General features: G+C 41.5%; 1 protein-coding gene across 1 annotated transcript in view; it reads left to right on the top strand.

Moving 5' to 3' along the window:
* NALCN (sodium leak channel, non-selective) overlaps window positions 1-22,422 on the top strand; it is a 222,614-nt gene that overhangs the window by 53,777 nt on the left and 146,415 nt on the right. The window contains exons 8-9 of the mRNA XM_038759721.1: window positions 19,312-19,454; window positions 19,578-19,682. Coding sequence (XP_038615649.1) covers window positions 19,312-19,454; window positions 19,578-19,682 — 248 coding nt within the window. The remainder of the gene's footprint in view (window positions 1-19,311; window positions 19,455-19,577; window positions 19,683-22,422) is intronic.

Genomic DNA, 22,422 nt, shown 5'->3' with positions numbered 1-22,422 from the left:
GACTAGTCTTACCCACCAACGGGCTGATGGTGTAGAAACGGGAAGACAGACAACAGAACAAAAGAAAGCAGACAGACAGGCATCAGTAGCGTCCGTCCGTATAAAGAGACAAAATGACTCCTCATACTCACAGGTAGGTGAGGGGAGAGCGGGGCGAGGGGCTCTCGGCTGGGTGGGGGGCGGCGCTCACGTGTGCGGCCCAGGGCCATCACACGGCAGTCACATGTGCATCATGCCCTGTTAACATGTGTGGCCCTGGGCCATCACGCGGTGATCACGTCCGTGGCACGTGGTGGTCACGTGCGCAGCCTGGGGCCATCACGCGGTGGTCACATAGGCGGCCCGGGCCGTCATGAGTGATGGTATTGTCCCCTGACTACATGTTTTGTTTTGTTGTCTGTCTCGCCCTTCTAGACTGCGAGCCCGTTGTTGGGTAGGGACCATCCTATCTGTTGCCCACTTGTACTTCCCAAGTGCTTAGTACAATGCTCCGCACACTGTAAGCGCTCAATAAATACACTTGAGTGAATGAATGAACAAGTAAAGGCCCCCTTTAATGTGCTCAAGTGGCAAATGAATCTCTATTTATTTATTTATTTATTTTACTTGTACATATCTATTCTATTTATTTTATTTTGTTAGTATGTTTGGTTTTGTTCTCTGTCTCGCCCTTTCCTCTCCATCCAAACCGCTACCCTGCTAATTCAAGCTCTCATCCTATCCCGTCTGGACTACTGCACTAGCCTTCTCTCTGATCTCCCATCCTCGTGTCTCTCTCCACTTCAATCCATACTTCATGCTGCTGCCCGGATTATCTTTGTCCAGAAACGCTCTGGACATATCACTCCCCTCCTCAAAAACCTCCAATGGCTACCGATCAATCTGCGCATCAGGCAGAAACTCCTCACCCTGGGCTTCAAGGCTCTCCATCACCTCGCCCCCTCCTACCTCACCTCCCTTCTCTCCTTCTACTGCCCAGCCCGCACCCTCCGCTCCTCCACCACTAATCTCCTCACTGTACCTCGCTCTCGCCTGTCCCGCCATCGACCCCCGGCCCACGTCATCCCCCGGGCCTGGAATGCCCTCCCTCTGCCCATCCGCCAAGCTAGCTCTCTTCCTCCCTTCAAGGCCCTGCTGAGAGCTCACCTCCTCCAGGAGGCCTTCCCAGACTGAGCCCCTTCTTTCCTCTCCCCCTCGTCCCCCTCTCCATCCTCCCGTCTTACCTCCTTCCCTTCCCCACACCACCTGTATATATGTATATATGGTTGTACATATTTATTACTCTATTTATCTATTTATTTATTTATTTTACTTGTACATTTCTATCCTACTTATTTTATTTTGTTGGTATGTTTGGTTCTGTTCTCTGTCTCCCCCTTTTAGACTGTGAGCCCACTGTTGGGTAGGGACTGTCTCTATGTGATGCCAATTTGTACTTCCCAAGCGCTTAGTACAGTGCTCTGCACATAGTAAGCGCTCAATAAATACGATTGATTGATTGATTGATTTTAGACTGTGAGCCCACTGTTGGGTAGGGACTGTCTCTATATGTTGCCAATTTGTACTTCCCAAGCGCTTAGTACAGTGCTCTGCACATACTAAGCGCTCAATAAGTACGATTGATGATGATGATGAAATGAATCTCCAAAAACTGTAGTTAACTGTGAGTTATTCTTTAATTGCTTTGATGTATAATATATTAAGTGTTTCATCACACTCAAGGATAATCAGGCTCAAATTTCACAGTGTTGCTCTGGGTATTTTAGCTGGTCAAAATATAAACTGGTAATTTACTATCTTCATCAGAAACCCCTGTTTCCTTGGGACTTAGTCAATGTCCACCAAAGGCAGCTCCCTTAAGTGAAAAATAATAATAATAATGGCATTTATTAAGCGCTTACTATGTGCAAAGCACTGTTCTAAGGACTGGGGAGGTTACAAGGTGATCAGGTTATCCCACAGGGGGCTCACTGTCTTAATCCCCATTTTACAGATGAAGGAACTGAGGCACAGAAGGGAGACAGAGGTGGGGAAAAATGGGATTAATCAGGGAGGTTCTCTTGGAGGGGATGTGACTTTAAAAATGCTTTCAAGGTGCGGAGAGGGGGTGGTCTAGTGTAACTGTAGTGAGTTCCAGGTTTGGGGGAGGATATGGGAATAGAGACAGTGGCAAAATAGGAGGATCAGCGTGGCTCAGTGTAAAGAACACGGGTTTTGGAGTCAGAGGTCATGGGTTTGAATCCTGACTCCACCATATGTCGGCTGTGTGACCTTGGGCAAGTCACTTAACTTCTCTGAGCCCCAGTTACCTCATCTGTACAATGGGGATTAAGACTGTGAGCCCCACGTGGGCAACTTGATCACCTTGTAAACCCCCCCCCCAGCGTTTAGAACAGTGCTCTGCACATAGTAAGCGCTTAACAAATGCTGTTATTATTTTTGGAGAAGCAGCGTGGCTCAGTGGATAGAGCTCGGGCTTTGGAGTCAGAGTTCATGGGTTCAAATCCCGGCTGCACCAATTGTCAGCTGTGTGACTTTGGGCAAGTCACTTCACTTCCCTCATCTGTAAAATGGGGATGAAGACTGTGAGCCCCCCGTGGGACAACCTGATCACCTTGTAACCTCCCCAGCACTTAGAACAGTGCTTTGCACATAGTAAGCGCTTAATAAATTCCATTAAAAAAATAGATGAGGCTCGAGGAAAGTGCTACTTATTTGTAGTGTTTAGGTGCAAAGCCTGGACTTCGGTATCCAAGACAGCCAAGAGATCGAGCGAGATTAGCATGGACTACGTTTTGTTGACTTGTCAGGAAATAAGTCATTGATGGCCTTAAAGTGAGCAGTCTCAATGGAGTTAAGAGGTGAGCTTGTTGTGGGCAGAGAATGTTGTAAAGTGCTTTGTACCCAATAAGCGCTCAATAAATATGATTGAATGAATAAATGATTGCAAGAGGGTCAAAGATGAAGTTGGATGAGATGTGGGGGCAGCAGATGTGTACAACCGAGTCAAGCAATTTGAACAGGAGTGGAAGGAGAGTAAGCCATCACTGTATTTCCCCCGAGCATCCTGTATCCGGTATGCTAAAGGAATACAAAATTGGATTGACCATTAATCTGACCAGTCTTGCCATTCTCCTGCCATTCTCCCTTTCCTGTATTCTTGTTCTGACAGTGAGGAATATGTCTAAGGGAGGACAGAATATAAAATCAGTTCTTTTTTTACCCCATTGCATTGATGTTGGAATGGAATAGACCCCAGCAAAAATTGTAGTTTGTGTGCCATTTAAGATTATCTCAGATGCCTCAAGAAGGGCACAAAGTCAATTTACCCAAATACCTATCATTTCAGAGTTTTAAACTCTCAATTTCATTTGCAGAATAGTGACAGAAAAACATCAAAATCAAATCTGAAAAAGAACCTGCATTTACTTGATGTTACTTGATTTGGGAATATGGAGAGCACTTAATATTTTCTTTTCTTTTTTATGCAATTTAAATAGTTGAGAAGGGTCAAGAACAACAAGCTAAGAAGGCTCTATCTGTTAAAAAGTCTTTTGTAGCTGACAAGTTGCCACATGTACAAACAAGTCTCTCTTTGCTTTTTTAATGTGCTTGATTCTCCTAGAGTTTAGGCCTTCACAGGGGTTAATTGGCCATGCCTCCTCTCTGGTCAGTGATAGAAGGGAAGGGAAAATTGTACTAATTGGGGAGCCGTGAGCTTGTCTGGTCCATTTGAACTAAGGAGACTGGAAAGCTACAGGAATTAGAAAATGGGTAGGATAGGGAGGGGATTTCACTGTCGGGTTTTATCCATTCTGAAATTGTTGAAAGATCAAAATGTAGTACTTATTCATCCCAGCTCTTTCCTCTTAACTTCTCTGTTCCTTCATCTTTAAAATGGGGATGAAAATAGTTTGTCTCCTGCGTTCTTAGACTGTGAACCCCAAGTGGGGCAAGAATAATCCCGTTTGCTTATCTTGCGAGGAGCAGCCTGGTCTAGTGGATAATAATAATAATAATAAGAGCATTTATTATTAGAGCACAGGCCTGGAAATCAGAAGGTCTTGGGTTCCGATTCCAGCTCTGCCACTTGTCTGCTGTGTGATCTTGGCCAAATCACTTCACTTCTCTGTGCCTTAGTTACCTCATCTTTACAATATGGGGATTAAGGCTGTGAGTGCCATGTGGGATCTGATTAACTTATATCAACTCCAGTGCTTAGTGCAGAAGTTGATACAGAAACAAATACTGCTATGATCATTTTCACTATTGTTACCCTAACACAATGTTTGGCACATTATTTTCTAATAAATGTCATCATTGCTATTATTATCATCATAATTATGTCACTGTCGCTTATCTGAATACTTAAATATTGAAAGATCTAAAAGATACAGCTCTACTTCAAGGAGACTACTCAGTATGCTATGCTTGATGAATGGGGGGGGGTTAACAGATAAATGAAAAGGGTATCGATAAATTATGTATTACAAAGTATTTATTGATAGTAATGTCTGGCTCCCCCTCCAAACTGTAAGCTTGTTGTGGGCAGGGAATGTGTCTACCAACTCTGTTGTATTGAACTCTTCCAAGGCCGTAGTACAGTGCTCTGCACATAGTAAGCACTCAATCAATACCAATGATGAGTGATGTTACTCACTGATCATCATCATCATCATCAATCATATTTATTGAGAGCTTACTGTGTGCAGAGCACTGTACTAAGCGCTTGGGAAGTACAAGTTGGCAACATATAACTGATATGACATATAACTGGAAACATCAACAAACTGATGATGTTTGCTATCTTGTATTTGCTGCTAAAGTTTTGCTTTTTACCCTGCCTAAACAGAAACGTGAGACTATGTGTAATTTCCTTTTACACCCAGTTGGTGGTGGTGATTGCTAAGTACCAAGCGCTTAGTACAGTGCCCTGCACACAGTAAGCGCTTAATAAATGCGATTGAATGAAAGTACCATATGCTCTAGACTGTAAGCTCATTGTGGGCAGGGAATGTGTTTATTGTTATAGTGCACTCTCCCAAGCGCTTAGTACAGTGCTCTACACACAGTAAGCTCTCAGTAAATATGATTGAATGAATGAATGAATGAATGAATGAATGTGAGTGGTTGTTTGAGGCCAAGAGGAAAAGATTAGAAAACACCCCTGCAGAATTCTAGCCAGTGTGCACCTCCTTGTATCTGCCTTTCTTCCTCATTTTCCCACCAGTATAATTAGACTCTCTAGAAAACACCCTCAAAAGAGGGAAAACCATTAAGTGTACTGCACTCTCTTTCTAGAGTAATTGCACTCTCACCTCTGCTATTCTGTTCCTGCTTGGGGAGTACAATTGGTAAAGATACATCAAAATTCCCTGACTCATAAAAATAGGATTTAGGCTGCTAATGATTATTCATGATAGGCACATTTACTGAGTGAATTCATATTATGTTGCCGACTTGTACTTCCCAAGCGCTTAGTAGAGTGCTCTGCACACAGTAAGCACTCAGTAAATACGATTGAATTGAATGTTTTCTCTATTGTGGCCCTTTACATTTTCCTGTTCTATTTCTCTCCGGCTAGTCAATATACTCAGTAAAACAGGGTTTCAGCCAGAGAATTTCAATTGGCCGTTATGTGTAAGGTTGATTCACATGGATTTTTTCACTTAGTCTTAAAATGCAGTTTCAGGGTTGAGAGCCCAGTTGAAATGATGAAATCAGATGGTGTGATAAATTCAGATTGTTTCATTTCTTCCATCCAACAACTGGAGGAAGAGAAGGGTGGGGAAGAGTGGGTGAAAGAGAGGGAGAGAGAGACCCATCCCGATTTCATCACTTTTGAAAAGGTGACTATCAGCCTTGAGTATAAAGGAAGCCGATACTTTTTCCTTGAAGAAAAACTGTGAGAACTGCTTAGAATAAGCATTCCTTTGGGTGAAACAATTTCTAGTGTTAATCAGGTTGAATGAGATAAATTTGTTTGAACTACTAGGAGTTACTTGGAAAAAACAGGCAAGTTGTGTGGCCTAGTGGAAAGAGCCTGAGAGTCAGAGGACCTGGAGTCTCTGGTCAGCTGTGTGACCTTGGGCAAGGCACTTCTCTGTGCCTCAGTGACCTAATCTGTAAAATGGGGATTAAGACTATGAGCCCTATGTGGGACATGGACTGTGTCCAATCTCATTATCCTGCATCTATCCCAGCACTTAATTCAGTGCCTGGTACATAGCATAGTAAGCACTTAACAAATACCATCAAAAAGTTAACAAAGCTGTTGTTTTTAGTGGTGTGGTGAAATTATGGATGTAGGTAACAAGAAAAATTCATGAAGCATTTGTTATCGCATAACTTTTGGTGTTGAATAAAATTATATGGGTGATGGACCTGTAAAAGAATTTGATGGAAAAAGAAAATACTGTTGATTGACAGGTAATGAAATGCAGCAATGTTCTCATTTATTTTTCCACGGAATTTCTGGGGTTCACCTTTCTTTCTGGCATTGACATCCATCACTCTTACCACAGATTTTAAGTTTAAAATGCTTCAAATATCTTAACGCTTTGCGGACAAAGAACCAAAATACATCTTTCTCTGGCACCAAACATTTTCTTGTTTTTTCTGGCCTAGAAAAGCAAGGTGGAGGCTTTCGTAGACATTTCAAGTATGCGAATTAATGTGGGTGAGTTTTGGTTCTTGGACATTCAGCCTTCTGTGTGGATTATTCTTCTTACCTTCATCCGTATTTGAAATCTTAATATTTTTGCAATAAGGATGAAACATTATCAGAAAATTGTATTTAATCAGGATTCTCATTGTTATCCCCTCTTCATCCTGTACTCTCCCAGAATTTATCAGCGTCCGTTGCACCCTGAGGATTCTTGGAACTGCCACAGCAGCCAGAATTCCCTAGTTAGGAGTGGAGCTGTCTCTCCCAGGTTCCTGGATCCAGGAATGGATTCCTCAGACTATCCTAGAGAAGACCAAACTTCTCCAGCAGCTCAGAAATGTTGGCGGGCTGGGGATTGGTATCCAGCAATCCAGTTAAACTGCTGGTTAACTGTCTAAGTGGGATGTGATGACAATACAATCACACATTCCTCCTGCTGGAAGGTTCCACAAACAACTTCTAAATTAGAAATTTATGAGGATTTTTTTTAGAAAGTGATATAACAGTCACAACTGTCGAACCGAAATTATACACCGAGTATGAGTGTTTTTCCTGTAAACTCATATCCCTGAAATAAGCATTAATGCATTAACCCTAATCCTAAAGCAGCAGGGAGAGTGGGACAGAAACTAGGAAATGGAAAGGAAGGCCCCAGAAAGACAATAGGGAAACAGGGTGTATCAATCAAGCACTCGTATTTATTGAGCACTTACTGCATGTAGAGCACTGTACTAAGCTCTTGGAAAAGTACATTATGACAGTCGGTAGACACATTCCCTTCCCACAATGAGTCTACATTCTAGAAGGGGATGTATGACATAATTAAGAATAATTGTAAACTCTTAGTGGGTGCTTTGGGGAAATTACAATTGTTAAATAATTACCAAACTTCTAATTCATATAGATACTCCATGGTCCTTATAGAATGGACTTTTAGGTAAAGGGTTTGGGGAACTCAGTAAATACAATGCCTCTTATAGATAAGCATAAACTCTAGCAAAATAGGCAAAACTCTAGAGAGTTGATTGTGTTTTAGGAGCTCATTGTTGGTGAACCAGCGTTTCCATCGGATGTGTGGCTCACTGCCGAAAATGATAGAGAAGCAGGATGTACCTATGCCACATAAGATAGACTCATCATAGTCACTTTGATCATCTGATTTATAATGATCCTATTGTGTACTTTTACTACCCTTCACTTCTCTTCCTTCTCCCTCATGTGACTCGCTTCTCTGCCATTTCACTGCTTATTAGCCACTATGTGAAAAGATGGTCAGGGAAAGGGAAAAATACTGTAGTTGTTGGGAAAGAAATGAAACATTTTTTATCCAAATTATCCCTGTCAAACTTTGCCCTGAGTAATCAAATTGGTTGTAGGTATATAATTTCCACAAATTACCCATACACCCAGTAGTACTAAAAATGTAGGCATTGTGACCTGAATATTTAATTTTTCAAGGTAATATATTTATGCACTGTTAATTTGTTAGAAAGGCTGTTTTCTGCATGAATAATCCTGAAACAGATGTAGCATTGTTTGAATAAAGACGTATCTTCTAAACATTACTAGGGTCACCTCTACACCTAGAGGCATTCCCCAATTAAACTCTTTTCACTGGCTTACTCTCCCTTCTGCGTTGTCTATGCACTTCAGTCTGTGACCTTCAGACACTTGACATTCTCCCCATCCCAAAGCCCATAGCACTTTCATTCATTCATTCAATTGTATTTATTGAGCCCTTACTGTGTGCAGAGCACTGTACTAAGTGCTTGGGAAGTACAAGTTCTTTCCATTATTTAAACTACAGAACTCCAAGAACAAAGGCAGAAAGAGAGAGGCAGAGAGACAGAGAGAGTATCCTCATGTTTTATTAGTGAGTTCCATTAGTAGAGGCTTAAGATAATAAACCTCCAGTTGGGAACATGATGAGTTGCTTTCAGGGAACCGAATAACCTTCATGGACTGTATGCTTCTGAAATATTTCCAATTTCAGGGATCATTTTTTTAGGTTTTCCCAGGATTCCCAAGAAGCACCACTCTGAAACTGTTGTTTAAGTACTGGGCTAATTCCGCCCACTCCCATGCACTTAGATCAATGATCTGCACACTGTAAATATGTACTTATCTTTAAATTACATATTATAAATTTCTTATTCATTCATATTAATGCCTGTCTCCCTCTCTAGACTGTAAGCTCATTATGGGCAGGGAGCGTGTCTTATTGTACTCTCCCCAGTGCTTAGTACAGCTCTGCACATAGTAAATGCTTAATAAAAATGATTGATTGATGTGTAAAAAAAAAAGCGTGCTAACTACACCTCTATATAATCATCATCTGCTAAGAACGTAAGATGGATTCTTTTTTTATACTTTCTCCTTGGCAGTCCTTTAAGCAGCCAGTTATGTTTGTCCTGCAAATTATTTTTTCAAGGTACTTTGGATTTCTGTCCAATCAGTGTCTTTCATGTCTTTTTGTTATTCCATCTGCCCACCACTACCACCCCTGACAATTGCTGTCACAGGTGTTGTAAATACTGCTAATTTGCCTGGTAACAGATTGCTTAAACCTTTCCTGGTAATATTAACTCTTTTCCCAACCACATTGATATAAACCCAATCTGGTTGTAGTTAACCTTTCTTTAAATCTCATCATTCATCTTAATCCTCACAGTGGAGTTCTAGAAAATGCTTCTAATTTGTGATAGCAAAAGAAGCTATTGAGAACAATATTGAGAATTGCTTTTAATAAGTGCATCAGCAGACAAAGGATGGTAATAATAACAATTATGGTACTTGTTCAGCACTAACTATGTTCAAAGTACTGGGGTAGATACAAGTCATTCAGGTTGGACACGGTCCCTATCCTTCACGAGTGTCACACTCTTAGCTGAGGTAATCGAGGCCCAGAGAAGTGAAGTGACTTGTCCAAGGTCACACAACAGACATGTGACAGAGTCGGAATTAGAATCCAGGTCTTCCTAACTCCCAGGCCTGTGCTCTATCCACTAAGCCACACAGCTCCAGGGATAGCCTTTAATGGGCGCAATGTGAAAGAATTGTCATTACATTTCAATCTATCTGATCTGAATACAGGAAGAAAATCTCACCATCAGTAGCATACTCTACCCAAAGGGTGATGAAAAATAGAAAAAGGGTCAGAAAGACAGCAAAGACCAAGACAGAAAGAAAGGAGAAAGGAGGCAAAGAAAAAGAGGAGTTTCTAAAATAGAATGAAGTGAAAAAAGTGGGAAAATTGTAGCCTTTCTTTAAATAGTTTAACAAATGGGCAAAGATTGTTTACGATAACAAGGAAGTCCATAATAAGATAAATTATTTGAACATCCATTGCTTTTGACAAAGCCAAACATTGTTCCTAGCTAACCTGCCACCTTTGGCTCACTTTAATGAAGTGCTTTTCAAGGTACACAAATGAGGTGTATCTGGGTAATCTAAAACTGTTTATATTTGAAAAGGCTTCAGGGAAAGATTCATTGTTCTCCTGCTACCAGTTAAAATTTGGCATTACAATCCGACCTCTTCCTGTGGTTGGTTCCTTGGAGCAGGAACTCTGTTTGCTCCATTTAGGGTTTTTTTCCTCATACAGGTACGGCTTGCTCCCTTTCTGATCGCACTCCTCCTCCCAACGTTTTTTTCTGGTATTTACTGTGCACTTACTCTGTGTCAAGTACCGTACTAGATATAAGGTTATCGGGGCACACACAGATAAATGGGGTCCACAGTCTAACTAAGAGGGAGTAGCATTTAATACAGATGAGAAAGCTGAGGCAAAAAGAAGTTAAATGACTCACTAAAAGTCACACAGAAGACAATGTTAGACTTGGGATTAGATTGCAGATTCTCTAACTCCCAGGACCTTTCCACTATAGGACATACTGTTTCTCATTCCTAGACTGATTTCTTAGTTTCCCTCTAGCAGGGCTGGAAAGATAGTTGAGCATCTTCCACTTGGAGGTGGCTGTCGGGATTTCTAGGTTTTTTTCTGAGGCCTTGCCATTGATTTGCTGGGTGTCTCAGGATAAAGTTAATGGTGAAGCCAGGTTAGCGCTCAGGTCTTTAAATCCCTTTCCTTTGCAGATGAGGAAATGGATACATACACACACACATCCATTCTCTCTCTCTCATAAAGTTAATGGTGAAGCCAGGTTAGTGCTCAGGTCTTTAAATCCCTTTCCTTTGCAGATGAGGAAATGGATACATACACACACATATCCATTCTCTCTCTCTCTCTTTGAACTATTGACACTCAGTAAATCAATCAGTAGTATTTAGTGAACCTTTTGTGCAGTGCACTGAAGTAAGTACTTGGGAGTGTACAATGGAGTTAGTAGACACAATCTTGGCCTTCAAGAAATGGGGGAGAAAAGCAATGAAAAACCACAACATCGCCAAGATCCGCCCTTTCCTCTCCATCCAGTGCTACCATGTTGGTTCAATCTCTCATCCTATCCCGACTGGTTTACTGCATCAGCCTCCTCTCTGATTTCCCATCCTCCTGTCTCTTCCCGCTTCAGTGTGACTTCACTCCGCTGTCCAGATTATCTCTCTACAGAAACGTTCTGGGCATGTCACTCCCCTCCTGAAAAATCTCCAGTAGTTGCCTGTCAACCTTCGAATCAAGCAAAAACTCCTCACTCTGGGCTTCAAGGCTGTCTGTCACCTCGCCCCCTCCTACCTCACCTCCCTTCTCTCCTACAGCCCAGCCTGCACCCTTCACTCCTCTGCCGCTAACTTCCTCACTGTACCTCGTTCTCACCCGTCCCGCCATCAACCCCTGGCCCATGTCCTCCCCCTGGCCCATAATGCCCTCCCTCCACACATCCGCCAAGCTAGCTCTCTTCCTCCCTTCAAAGCCCTACTGAGAGCTCACCTCCTCCAGGAGGCCTTCCCAGACTAAGCCCCCCCATTTCCTCCCCTCCCCATCTCCCCTCCCTCCCTCTGCCCTACCCCCTTCCCCCTCCCCACAGCACTTGTATATATTTGTACATATTTATTACTCTACTTGTACATATTTATTACTCTTTTATTAATGATGTGTATATACCTATAGTTCTATTTATTCTGATGGCATTGACACCTGTCTACTTGTTTTGTTTTGTTGTCTGTCTCCCCCTTCTAGACCGTGAACCCGTTGTTGGCTAGGGACCATCTCTATATGTTGCTGATTTGTACTTCCCAAGCGCTTAGTACAGTGCTCTGCACACAGTAAGCGCTCAATAAATATAATTGAATAAATGAATGAAATCAAATGGGGGAAGCAACAGAGTTTAAAGATGTATGCATAAGGGATGGGGGGTGTAGAGTGGGATTTCTTTCATAGGACTGCTCAGTGCCAGCAACTGCTTAGTGTAGTGAATCTGCAAATAATAAGTGCGCAATAAATACGTTGATTGATTTGTCAGAGGCCTCCTCCCCCTGCCCACAGCTACACTCCATTTCTCTATGCCTTTAAGACAAAATTTGAAAAAAAAAACCCAAAAAACCAAAACAGAAAACAACATGAATAGACAGAGGCAAGAAGTAACACGACAGAAGTTGAGATCTCCTTGCCGAGACAGGGATATTAGAGTCCAAAGTCCTAATAGCTACTAACATCATGACTTCAGACCTTGGGTTCTCAAACTTTCAGTAGGTTTCAGGGTGTCCACAAAATACTGCCATCCTGAAAAGAGCAGGGTGGGGTCTCCATGCGAGGAATGGTGTTTGCTCTCATCCGTCGGAGGAGCTCTGTGAGAGGAATGGTAGCTGAAGAGTGATCTCCAGTGGGATGGGCAAGAGCGGGCTGGGGCCCCTTATGTGGCTTTTTCCTCTCCCCTCAACTTCTCCATATATGTATCCCCCCAATAAATCCTAGTTGAAAGCAAGTGGAGGGAATACCACCCTGTCTGCTTCATCCACTCCCTGTCTCTGCGAGCAGTGCCCAAACTGAGCCTTAATACACTTGGGGACAGGTATAATCACTTTCAGTAAGACACCTTGACAATGTTAAGTCTGAGGAATTTACTCTCCGTAAAGTCATCCTGGCTTAATGATACCCTTTTCACTTCATTTAGTTGGCTTCTGTCTCGCAGATCTGGTAGCTCGAAAAGGAACTGTCAATCTACAAACTCCTAGGGTGTCATTTTTCCTAATTTCCTGCTGAGAATTCATCCAAACTTGAAAAACTAAGAACCTCATTTGAGAACAAAAGTATTTGCAAATAGAGCACTGTACTCTTTCAAACCCCTTACTTGGACCATTCATAAATATTGCCCAAAGTAAAAATTATTTTAATTGATAACCTTAGTAGCATAGTCAACACAGAAGAATTTTATTTTAATTGTGTTTATGGAATGAAGCGGATCTTTATTCTATCTGATTTGCAGTTTCTCTTATTTGCTATAGCTGTGATATTGATCTGTTACATTGTCTTTAGGTGAATCATGTAATTAATTATGATATTTCTTACACACTCACCGTGCGTCGAGCACTTTTCTAAGCGCTGGGGTAGATAAAAGTTAATCAAGTTGGACACAGTCCCTATCCCACATGGGGCTCACAGTTTAGGCAGAAGGAACGTTTCTTTTATCTGACATTTAGGCTCCCAGTGCAGAGTCCAGAACTCAGTTCCTAAAGGGCTGTGCATCATTCGCTGATGCACAATAGTATAACATTTATGGGATCATCTTTCTCTTATTTGGGCGATGGAAATAGTGGTGTTGATTACGAGTTGAAACTTAGCCTTTTGGCTGCCATGGTCAACATCAAATGGCTGGAAAAAATAGCCAAGAACTTAATCTTGGAACGCAGTTAGCTCACGGACCGTGAAGCAAGGCTTCCAGTCAAACAGTTCCCCTGGTTGGGACATGGGAAGTGGGTAGATGGCAGCAGGATGGGCTTGAAACAAGCAAACAGGAAGGTAGAATAAATGAGTAATTACATAAGGAAGCACAGTCTCAAGCAAAGACTTAAAAAATTGATTTTTGTGTTACCATGGCAGCAGGTTGTTCAGCCTGATGAGCAGTGATTGCACGACTTGCTTTTGCAAAACCTTCATGAAGATGGGCACATTAAGATGTAGGCCCACTTCTGAGCTTTACCCTTAGTGTGGTAAGGAAAATAATAGTAAAAATAATGATGACATTTATTAAGTGCTTACTATGTGCAAAGCACTGTTCTAAGCGCTGGGGCGGTTACAAGGGGATCAGGTTGTCCCATGGGGGGCTCACAGTCTTAATCCCCATTTTACAGATGAGGTAACTGAGGCCCAGAGAAGTTAAATGACTTGCCTAAAGTCACACAGCTGACAATTGGTGGAGCGGGATTTGAACCCATGACCTCTGCCTCCAAAGCCCATGCTGTTTCCACTGAGCCATGCTGCTTCTCTATTTATACATGCATCAGTGTCAGTCGTGCACTGGCGTTTTCAACCATACTCAGAATCTCACCATCTACACTGTCATTTTCTAAAGTGAGGCAGCTATATATCTTGTTTAAAAGGAAGTATATTGGTTGTCTGCTGTGTACAGAGTAACCCGGCTCCCATTTTGTACAGAGCTCTTGCTGTGTACCAGGTGTTTAGGAACACCCTGCGTGCTTCATTCCACCCCCGCTTTGTTAGTACGGTGAAAAGCGATGCTCAAAAGGACTTGTAAATGTGGAAAACATTAAGGCAGCCCACAACACCATCCTCATGGCTGTCAATCCTTAAGAAGATTCTCCAGATAACAAGATCGTACTACATAAAGGCACATTACCTCCATAAAATGGTCCTGGGACCTCTCTGCAGAGAGAATCAAGAGGGAGTTACTTTTATGTAGTTCTGAATGATCGGATTTCTGAAAGAAAGCCTTATTTTTGTAACAAAATAAAGGTAATAGCTCTCCCTGCCTACCCTCATCAATTCTATTCCAAGATAATGTCTGACCCGGGTCTGGGCTGTTGGAGCAATATAATAATAATAATGATGGTATTTGTTAAGCGCTTACTATGTGCAAAGCACTGTTCTAAGTGCTGGGGGAGATACAAGGTGATCAGCTTGTCCCACGTGGGGTTCCCAGTCTTAATCCCCATTTTACTGATGAGGGAACTGAGGCACGAATAAGTTAAGTGACTTGCCCGAAGTCACACAGCTGACAATTGGTGAAGCCGGGATTTGAACCCATGACCTCTGAATCCAAAGCCCATGCTCTTTCCACTGAGCCACACTGCTTCTCTAATGTGGGATGTGGGACGGTGACACTTCTCTATGTGGGACTATGAATTGAGGAGCTTCTGCTTTTCAGATATCCCTACCCCTCTCCCTGCTCAAGCAATCCAAACCAAGCAGTTTCCCTGTTCAGTAGGAGTTCTGGTATTTTTCTATGCCCAGTACTTTGCCCAGTGCAAATAAAGCACTGGATAAATCTTATTTCTTTTTATTGGTATTTGTTAAGCACTTTCTATGTACCAGGCACTGTATTAAGCCGATAGGTACAAGCTTATCAGGTTGGACGCACAGTCCCTGTCCCTCATGGGACTCACAGACTTATTCCCTGTTTTACAGATGAAGTAATTGAGGCACAGAGAAGTTAAGTGACTTGCTCAGGGTCACATAGCAAACAAATAGAAGAACCAGGATTAGAATCCAGGGCCTTCTGACTCCCAGGGCCATGCTCTATCCACTAGGCAGCACTGCTTCTTATCTCATTCATTCATTCAGTCGTATTTATTAAGCGCTTACTGTGTGCAGAGCAGTGTACTAAGCGCTTGGGAAGTGCAAGTTGGCAACATATAGAGGCGGTCCCTACCTAACAGCGGGCTCACAGTCTAGAAGGGGGATGCAGAAAAACCCCAGGAAACTCTTTGATAATAATAATAATGATAATAATTTTTGTTTCTGTTGAGTGCTCACTAAGTGCCGAGCACTGCTGTAAGCGCTGGGGTGGATACAAGGTAATCAAGTTGTCCCCTGTAGGGCTCACAGTCGTCATCCTCATTTTACATCTGAGGGAACTGAGGCACAGAGAAGTGAAGTGACTTGCCCAAAGTCACACAGCTGACAAGCGGTGGAGCCGGGATTAGAACCCACGACCTCTGACTCCCAAACCCAGGCTGTTTTCCACTAAGCCACACTGCTTCTCTTGATCTTCTAGTAACCTTGTGCAGCAACTTTCTCCCTCTCCTCCCTCCTTCATTCCCTGTATTAGAGAAGCAGTGTGGCTCAGTGGAAAGAGCCCGGGCTTTGGAGTCAGAGGTCATGGGTTCAAATCCTGACCACCAATTGTCAGCTGTGTGACTTTAGGCAAGTCACTTAACTTCTCTGGGCCTCAGTTACCTCATCTGGAAAATGGAGATGAAGACTGTGAGCCCCCCATGGGACAACCTGATCACCTTGTAACCACTCTAGTGCTTAGAACAGTGCTTTCCACATAGTAAGCGCTTAATAAATGTCATCATTATTATCATTATTATTATTATTCCAAGAAGATAACCTGGAAGTTTACGATGGGGAGGAGCACCAGTGTGAATGGAGCAGTACAACAGCTCAATCAGAGCTCATTTTTCTGGCCATCTCTGGTTTCCATGCTTAGAAAAGTGCTCTGCACGCACTAAGTGCTCAATAAATACCATTGATTGAGCCAGTATCCCCACTTTTTAACCTGTTTATCAGCAAATATTATAGTTGCAAGTTTCCATATGTCCTGGCAGCCTTAAATCTAGTACTGGAACATCCAAAACTTTCCGCTGCTCATCTGATAAGGAAAACTGAAAGTATATAAAAATAGAGGCAATCCTTTCATTTTACCACTCTCAGCATTTTGAAAGAGTTGTTTGGTGCCTTTGGGTCTGTATTTATACGTATATCAGTTTAAGTCCTCTTAGCTTTCTCAATTTTACATTTTACTGCAGAGAATCCAAGGATGCCTTCTGGGTAGTAAAGGTTGTGGCAGTGTATTATCTGTAAAATAGTTCCTTTTGTTTGAAATTTAGCACAGGAGGCACAAGTATAAGAGTACATTTCATAAATACTAAAAAAATCCTATTTCCTGACTTTGTTTCCAAAGAATAAAGTAGATTGCGATCAGTTTTGTATTGCTTATTCCAAAGAATAGCTATTCCCGAATAGCTTCTAATTAGTTTATCCAATTGTTTTACACTACTTATAAATTACAAAATTTAAAACATCTATTGTTTTCATCTAGAGGGATCTATTGAGAATTATTTTCCTAGTAAAGATGCAGTTGGCATTTTCTTTACTGCACTTACCTTCTGATGGTTCACTGAGATATTTAGCCATTCATTCCATGACCAAATGTACCAGTTGTAAAGACCTCACTACTTTGTAGGGTGAAGTTCAATAGAATAATTCAAATCCTTAACTATTGCTTTATTAAACTGGAACTAAAAGATAACTGTACAAGTTGTCAGAGTGATATTTTCTGTAGTAATATGACCATAATTCTACTGTGTTATCTAAAGGGGGCAGATAGTTTACAGAATCTTTGTATCTACTTTTTATGACACCATTTATGTTTCTTCCTTTATTCACTTCTGGTAATTAATTGCAAGTTCTGTTATTAACAGCTTTTAAATACCAATCTTGGCAAATGGCGTTCTTCCTTTAAAGCTTTCAGTTCAAATGCTTTGTAGAGTTTTATGACTGCCTATTCAGCATAGGATGAACTGTAGACATAACAATATTTAAGTTAATTTGGTTCAGATCGCCATAAAAAATGTCATTTTGAGGCCTGAATTAGCTGTTTTCCCTATATATTAATCTAATAACCAGATATAAGCCAATGCTCTACTTCCTTTTTCATTGTGAAGATTTTTCAGGTAGCTGATCTGAACAGTTATTACTATGTATAGGAAAACTTCTAGAATACATAGACATGTTTCAGGTCATTCCTCTGTACCTCAGTTTCCTCATCTGTAAAATGGGGATTAAGACTTGGACAGGGACTGCATCCAACCTGATTTGGTTGTATCTGTCTCAGCGTACAGTACAGTGCCTGGCGTGTAGTAAGTGCTTAACAGATATCATAAAAAAGATATCGGGTATCAGAATGTGAATGTTATATAGAAATATATTCATGTTTAACATTACATATATCCATATTTATTTGTTCTTACAGAGGTTTTCCCATAAAGATTTTTGATGTGTTGTTTCTCAACCAGAAGAGTCTTAAGAAATTCAGATTCATTGGATTTAATTAATGTAATCAACCAATCAATCATTTTGTGTTCATTGAATGCTTACTGTATGCAGCGCACTGTATTAAGCACCTTAGCGAGTAGAATACAACAGAGTTAGTAGACATGTTCCCTGTCCACAAGGAATAAACATATAATTTTCAGAAATAAATAAAAGGGAATATGTGTCCACTTTCGATTCTTAAGCAAACCATTTAAGGTATCTCTCTGAGCCGCAACAAATGATCTTGTTTGGCAACACAGTTTTTGCCTTGGGATTTGTCTTCCATAACTTTTCCCTTTAGTCTTTCATTGCTTTTCTTTTTTAAAAAAATTATCTTCTAGAAGTATTGCCTATCCTACCCTTCTTCCAATCTGATTCCACTTATTTCTAGCCTGTGCTGCTCCTTCCCAATATTCCCTGAATCCTAATGGTCAAATTAACTTTCATTTGACAAGTAGTCTCCTGCCAAATCTAATGTTACCCTGGGAAACGTCTGCGAATGCCCATTCTTTCCTGGAAAGCTACTCTGTTGCCTAAACCTTGTCTCTGCAGGTTGCCAGTCTATTATGTTGGCATGATGCAGGAAACCTTACTCTGAAGGGCCATTTGCAGAGAGCAGCTTCAAGTCAGTTCCCTGATAATTCACTTAGAAAGCAGCCCCTGAAGCAGGAAAGACAGGGAAAACCAATAATCTGTCTAATGGCTTTGATTTTTGAATGCACAAAGGGCATCAACTTCCTCTTGGAAGGAAAGGTCAAGTGAAAATTCAGTTTTCAAAATGATTTCCTTTCTTCTGGGCAACATTAGAGCACATGCAGGTAGGTCACCAGGGAATCTGAATTTGGTAACACTTTATTACGAGCTTAACCTCATTTGACTGTTCATATATCTACAGACCTATTAGTTATCCCCTGCTTAAAAGCCTAGACCATTTGAATAAGTAGTCATGTACTTCCCAAGCACTTAGTACAGTGCTCCGCACACTGTAAGCACTCAATAAATGGGAAACAGCGTGGCTCAGTGGAAAGAGCCCGGGCTTTGGAGTCAGAGGTCATGGATTCAAATCCCGGCTCCACCACTTGCCAGCTGTGTGACTTTGGGCAAGTCACTTAACTTCTCTGTGCCTCGGTTACCTCATCTGTAAAATGGGGATTAAGATTGTGAGCCCCACGTGGGACAACCTGATCACCTTGTAACTTCCCCAGTGCTTAGAACAGTGCTTTGCATGTAGTAAGTGCTTAATAAATGCCATTAAAAAAATTAAAAAAATATGATTGAATGAATGAATAATATTTCTAAAATTGCACATGATGAATAATAGAAAAGGTCTAGACAAAAGTAATGAAAAGCAGTAGCATGATAACATAGTACATAATACTCTTTAAGGCTTTTTTTTCATTTTCAAAAGGAAAGCAGGAGAATATTTTCCCTTAAAACAAAAAACCTGTGTTTTCATTTCTATCCACAGGAACAAGCATATTTACCGTTTATGAAGCTGCATCCCAAGAAGGTTGGGTGTTCCTTATGTACAGAGCAATCGACAGCTTTCCCCGATGGCGTTCGTACTTCTATTTCATCACCTTAATTTTCTTTCTTGCCTGGCTCGTTAAGGTACTGTACAATTTGTTCTGTTCTGATAAAGCTGTCAGGCATACTAATGATGCTCTACTGCCTTTTCTTTGGTCTTTCCTCTTTTTTAAGACTGGATTATGTGTATATTTTTTTTCCTTTTAGAATGTATTCATTGCTGTTATTATTGAAACGTTTGCTGAAATCAGAGTGCAGTTTCAACAGATGTGGGGATCCAGGAGCAGCACTACTTCAACAGCTACAACACAGGTAATGTACCAAGATGCTATGTACATTTCGTAATAGTAATAGAGAAGCCGCATGGCTCAGTGAAAACAGCACAGGCTTGGGAGTTAGAGGTCGTGGGTTCTAATCCCGGCTCCCCCACATGTCTGCTGTGTGACCATGGACAAGTCACTTAACTTCTGAGTCTCAGTTCCCTCATCTGTAAAATGGGGATTAAGACTGTGAGCCCCATGTGGGACAACCTGATCACCTTGTATCACCTTGTACTATGTGCAAAGCACTGTTCTAAGTGCTGGGGAGGTTACAAGGTGATCAGGTTGTCCCATGGGGGGCTCACACTCTTAATCCCCATTTTACAGATGAGGGAAATGAGGCATGGAGAAGTGAAGTGACTTGCCCAAGGTCACACAGCTGACAATTGGCGGAGCCGAGGTTTGAACCTATGACCTCTGACTCCAAAGCCCAGGCTCTTTCCACTGAGCCATGCTGCTTCTCTAATGTGGGATGTGGGACTGTGACACTTCTCTATGTGGGACCGTGAATTGAGGAGCTTCTGCTTCTCAGATATCCCTACTCCTCTCCCTGCTCAAGCAATCCAAACCAAGCAGTTTCCCTGTTCAGTAGGAGTTCTGGTATTTTTCTAAGCCCAGTACTTTGCCAGTGTAAATAAAGCACTGGCTAAATCTTATTTCTTTTCATTGGTATTTGTTAAGCACTTTCTATGTACCGGGCACTGTATTAAGCAATAGATACAAGCTTATCAGGTTGGATGCACAGTCCCTGTCCCACATGGGACTCACAGACTTATTCCCTGTTTTACAGATGAAGTAATTGAGGCACAGAGAAGTTAAGTGACTTGATAATTGGCGGAGCCGAGGTTTGAACCCATGACCTCTGACTCCAAAGCCCATGCTCTTTCCAGTAAACCACACTGCTTCTCTGCTTCACATGGAACCACTGGGGTCCTGGGAGTTACCAATGTTGATATTAGTGTCTCTGGCAGAGAAATACTCCAGCACTTGTGCCCTGTGTGACCTTCCCTAAATCACTTAAATTCTCTGTGCCTCAAATTACCTCATCCGTTAAATGTGACTGTGACTGTGAGCCCCAGTAGAATATGGACAGTGTTCAACCAGATAAGCTTGTATCTACCCCAGCACTTAATACACATAGTAAATATTTAACAAATGCCATAAAACAAAAGTACTGCCCTTCACACTGTCGTACACTCTTCATCTTCTCCCGAGTAGGTTCTTCTTACATTTATGAGAAAAAACCTCCGTATGTATTCCATGCAATGAATCAAAATTGAACTATTTCATCAGTGCACCCTGAATCTGGAATTTATAGTGTTCACTGAATCTGCCTGTGAAATGCTCTAACGTGTCTGCATGCATGAATAATTAAGTCGATCAGCCATGAAATTACAGTTTAGCAGATACACATGACTGTAGCTCTGGGATTATTTGTTTGGGCGCATGACCCCAACTGCAGTTGAAAAATAAAGTCTGTAACAGACAGATCTGTTACCCTGGAGGAAAACGGACAAAAATCATTTTGGTTTACCATTGTAGTCAATCAGGAAGATACTGAGCACATCTGTGGGGTAAATATCTTCATTTTAAACTGAGGTAAAAAGGGATAGAAATTTGTGGAAAGCTACAGTAAGAAAAAAAGGCATTGTTGAAGGGCCGGTTGCTAGGTAACCTGAGCCCTTGCATGTCAGCCGCTTGGAAAGCAGTACCACTCCTGCCGCCTAGCAACCAACCACCCTCCCTTTTCAGAAATGGAAGAACCTTAACAGAAAACTTGATAGTACAGCATAAAAAGCATGAAACTATCAAATGTGAGACATTCTGAAAAAATCTACACTTGAATGTCATTTAGAGGATTTCACAAAAGGCTAGCTTAAAGGTGACAGACATGGGTGGATATGCTAAGAGGAGCAAGAATCCTGACACAAAGAACAAATAATAGTTCAGTTACTATGACATACTGTGAAATGCAATTGTATGAATTGCCCCCTATTTTCTACCTGGAGTAAGACTACTTAAAATTGGACCCCAAAATGTAGTCTTTGGCATCTTTAATTGGAAACCCAGGTTGGGATGTATCCAAGAAATAGTGGACTTCCTCAAACCAGTAGGGATAATCCAATCTTCCATCTTACTAAGACAGGGGAGGTTCTCTAAGACATCTCCAACTGCCAGTAAATAGCTGTAATTCTCATTGCCATAGTCTGCCACTCTCAGCGGAAGTCTGTCGGTACTTATGAAGATCCCTTGAACCTTTAGAAATAGTAAACCAGAAATTCCCAATCAAATCTCTGTCCAGCAACCACTAAAGAATCATTATGAACAAGCAGCACTAGAATTGTTTCTTTTTTCTAATGACCCAGAGACTACCAAGAAGCCAGGTGATGAATCTATAGCCATATCTCTCCAATTGTTTTCCATAGGGATATTCATTCATTCATTCAATCATATTTATTGAGTGCTTACTGTGTGCAGAGCACTGTACCAAGCTCTTGGGAAGTACAAGTTGGCAACATATAGAGACAGTCCCTACCCAACAGCAGGCTCACAGTCTGGAAGGGGGAGACAGACAACAAAATAAAACATATTAACAAAATAAAATAAATAGAATAAATATGTACAAGTAAAATAGAGTAACATCAATATGCAACAGATCATCATCATCAATGGTATTTATTCAATCAATCAGTGCTATTTATTGAGCACTTAATGTTTGCAAAGCACTGTAT

Source organism: Tachyglossus aculeatus, chromosome 17, assembly GCF_015852505.1.
Source record: "Tachyglossus aculeatus isolate mTacAcu1 chromosome 17, mTacAcu1.pri, whole genome shotgun sequence".
NCBI classification, from domain to species: Eukaryota; Metazoa; Chordata; class Mammalia; order Monotremata; family Tachyglossidae; genus Tachyglossus; species Tachyglossus aculeatus.
Note: the sequence above shows the minus strand (reverse complement) of the source record. Positions and strands in the feature narration are given on the sequence as shown.